The sequence below is a fragment of the Rutidosis leptorrhynchoides genome, chromosome 10 (assembly GCF_046630445.1).
Source record: "Rutidosis leptorrhynchoides isolate AG116_Rl617_1_P2 chromosome 10, CSIRO_AGI_Rlap_v1, whole genome shotgun sequence".
In the NCBI taxonomy this organism is placed as follows: domain Eukaryota; kingdom Viridiplantae; phylum Streptophyta; class Magnoliopsida; order Asterales; family Asteraceae; genus Rutidosis; species Rutidosis leptorrhynchoides.
The window spans coordinates 250,594,076-250,597,464 of record NC_092342.1 but is presented as its reverse complement, the minus strand read 5'-3'; the positions used below and the strand labels follow the sequence as shown (position 1 = coordinate 250,597,464).

Here is a 3,389-nt window from a genome sequence, read left to right as displayed (position 1 = left end):
GGGTTGGTTTGGGTTGTTACAAGGGGCAGTCGAACTTTTGAAAGACTTAATTAATGTCGACCAATCCGGATATATCACATCGGTTAGGTAGTAACATTTATTGAAGTTACAACCACAAACCAAAAAATTACACGGTGGAGCCGTGTCTTAAAGTAACTCGTTAAATAAATCAGATTGATTAAGGACATTGATGTCGTTGTTTGAACCAGCGGGTCCAAAATAAGCGTGTCAAATCCATAAATCATAAGATGCCACAGCTTCTAACATGATTGTTGGAGCCATGATCGCCTCTAGTATAATGACCTTTATATTTATATGGACAATTTTTCCATGCCCAATGCATACAATCTAGACTACCCAACATTCTCGAAAAACCATGTAATTCCGCATGTGCGGATACAAGACGTGCTACGTCTTGTGGAGTCGGTTTTCTCATATACTCCGAACCGTACAAGTGAATCACGCTTTTACAAAAATTATTCAAACAGTCGTATGATGTTTGTTGGCCCATATGTAAGTACTCGTCAAAAGCATCAGGTGCAGTACCGTATGCTAATTGGCGTATCGCGGATGCACATTTTTGAAAAACATTAAAACCCAACAACCCGGTAGCATCCCGCTTTTGTTGAAAATATAAAAAATAACCGGGAATAGGTTCTTGAGAGTAATTCATTATACCTTGGCATATGCGTATAAACAATGGTCGACTCATCCTATAACGGCGAGGAAAATAATCTCCGGGAAAAGTGGGATTCTCGAAAAAATAATCATTCCATAAACGCATCGCGGTTCCCTCTCGGTCTCTATGAATAAATCTTCGAGGCGCCCTTGGAATTGGTTGAACGATTTCTTCCTCTTCGTCTTTATCTATCTGATCAAGTAGATCGAGTGCGACGATATTGAAATTAGAACTTGCAATATCCAACGCATCTTTCGTAAGACTATCCATAATTTTTTTAGACATTTTTAATGGAATAGAATAAATATTGTGATATAAAAGTAGAGATTGTATGAAGTGATAGTGTAATGGTATAGAGGTATATATAGTGGGGGTTGGAAAAAAAAAAAAGTACCAACGACATTATAGCCGTTTGAAAAATAAATATAAATCATTAAATTGCTTTGATTCCCGTCCTCAAAATCTCATACGTATGACATACACGAGTTCGGAACCAGGAGAGAGAATTGAGGGCGGCCAAGGGCGGGATGAATGCCATCGGCGCCCTCTACGACAGAGGTGATGACAGTGTGAGGGCGCCCACCGTTGGGAATGGTCTAACAACGACCCCCACCACCTCTTTCTCCAGATCCTTCTCCACCTATCTACACATTTCTCTCAAAATCCATTCACTACCATCTTCCTCATTTGAACTCATGCTACGCAGCTCTGCTTCACATATATCCGTGATCATCACCATCATACGGGATCATCATCATCACCAACAAATTCAATAGGTTCGTTAATAATTTCACTTGCTTCTTTTCCTGACCCGTTCATTTTTATTTCGCAAATCAGGACAACTAATGTACAACCCACACTTTATCTTCGGTGGTCACGACGGTGGGCACAACGGTGTGGTGAACAGAGATGGCTATGATGGAGATGGGTGTAACGGAGACGGCAGTAACGAAGATGTCTGCTCGCTGTGATGACAGCGGTGTTCGGTGCTTTCAGGAAGGTATATAGCGTCTTATTTTAATCACCAGATTTGTGTATTTGTATTTGTAAATAAATAGTATAGTAATAGTAATATAAATTAGTTACTTTTGATTTTTATATGTTATCGTAAACCTTAATTTGATGATGCAGGCATGATTTTAATAGTAGTACTAGGTGTCTATTTCGCAGATTAATTTCTCCATGTTCAGTATTTTCAAAATTAAAATATGTTTATATTGATAGTTGGGTATTGTTGAATTTCGAATATGATTTGATTACATAGTCGAGACTATGGTTCTAGAGTAACATCAGAAGTAACACGAGTATCAGTCGAGACTATGGTTCTAGAGTAACATTAGAGATTCATAATATGATAGACAATATGAATATGATAGAGATTCACAATATGTTATGCTCTAATCAGTTGCATAACATTAACATTGGCTAAAATTGGCATTACATTAACATGATTGTTGGGAATGCCGTAATGACATAAGAAGTTCAACCCCATCTAAAATCACATATTGTTAATTTCATTTCATCACTAATGTTTAGCCAATATCATATTGTCTATCATATTGTGAATCTCTATCATATTCATTCACGAGATTTTAGAGTTGAAGAGTATTTAATATTAATAGAAAAAAAATGTGATTAATTAGTGTGGGTTCATGTGATGATTTGGAGTGAATTGTGATGAATTAGTGATGAAAGAAATGATGATGTGACAGTATATTAATATAAAGAAGAGTGTCATTAATGAAAATACTCTTATAAAGTTATGGATCGAACTATCATAGAAATTGCTATTTACTACTTTAATTATTAAATCACTGAAATGAAATGTGGCATACTGTCTACTCCGTATTATTTTGGATCATCCGCGTGCCATGTTGGAAAACAAGAAATCATGACGTCACCCCCAACGAATTCCTCTTTGTCTTTCTTCTGGAAAAGCACATACAGACACGTGCCAAATGTTAATTATATTTTTTAATCATTTGCAAGAAGTCACAGCTCATTTTCAAGATCATTATCTGAGGATTATTTTTGAATTATTCCCCAACCGTCATTGTAAATGCATTCAGAAGGTTTGGGGTGGATTCAAATTTGCCTTTGTTAAATTTGGTACATGATCATATGCGTAGATGCGCATATGTATATTCAGAGCGCCAAAGGAAAAAGGACGCGCACTGCTTTAAGGCGCAATATCGATGGCGTAGGGCGTCAAGAGTAAAAGATAGCGGAATAAAAAGATAGCGAGCATGTGTTCCGCAGTGATATAGCGGATTAAAAGATCTCGCATAAGCATTAGTCCGCGGACTGAGGGAAACATAAAAATAAGAAGTATGGAACCTCATTTGAAGGTTGTTAATCTCGAACTATTCTTAAGCACATTATTGATATCTTGTAAACATGCCCGAGGCTATGATGCTTTGAATATCCGAACAAAGTAAATGGATTCAAGACCGGGACATGGTGATTGATTATCCGTTGTTGGCAAAAGACGATCTTAAGGTCCCTCAAACATCACACAACCCCAAACCTCACCCTCATTGCACTCGACCTTGATTTAATTCCTTAGGGAAAAAGGATCTAGGATCAATTCTGTGAAAGTAAGTGAAGCAATTTACCACATGAATGGTCGATTACTAAAAAATAATGCGACAAATGTAGGTTGGCAAAGACAAAAATGAACATTAATATATTATGAGAAGCAACAATGTCG

The 3,389-nt window shown here is 37.0% G+C and overlaps 1 protein-coding gene across 1 annotated transcript; it reads right to left on the bottom strand.

The window, feature by feature from the left end:
- Positions 1 to 241: 241 nt before the first annotated feature.
- LOC139870948 (uncharacterized) lies at positions 242 to 949 on the bottom strand. Its single transcript, XM_071858709.1, has one exon. The coding sequence runs from the start codon at positions 947 to 949 to the stop codon at positions 242 to 244; it is 708 nt and encodes a 235-aa protein (XP_071714810.1).
- Between the last annotated feature and the right edge of the window lie 2,440 nt (positions 950 to 3,389).

Bases quoted from the DNA above. Each gene is read 5' to 3' on its own strand.
- LOC139870948 (XM_071858709.1), bottom strand. From the start codon at position 949: ATGGATAGTCTTACGAAAGATGCGTTGGATATTGCAAGTTCTAATTTC.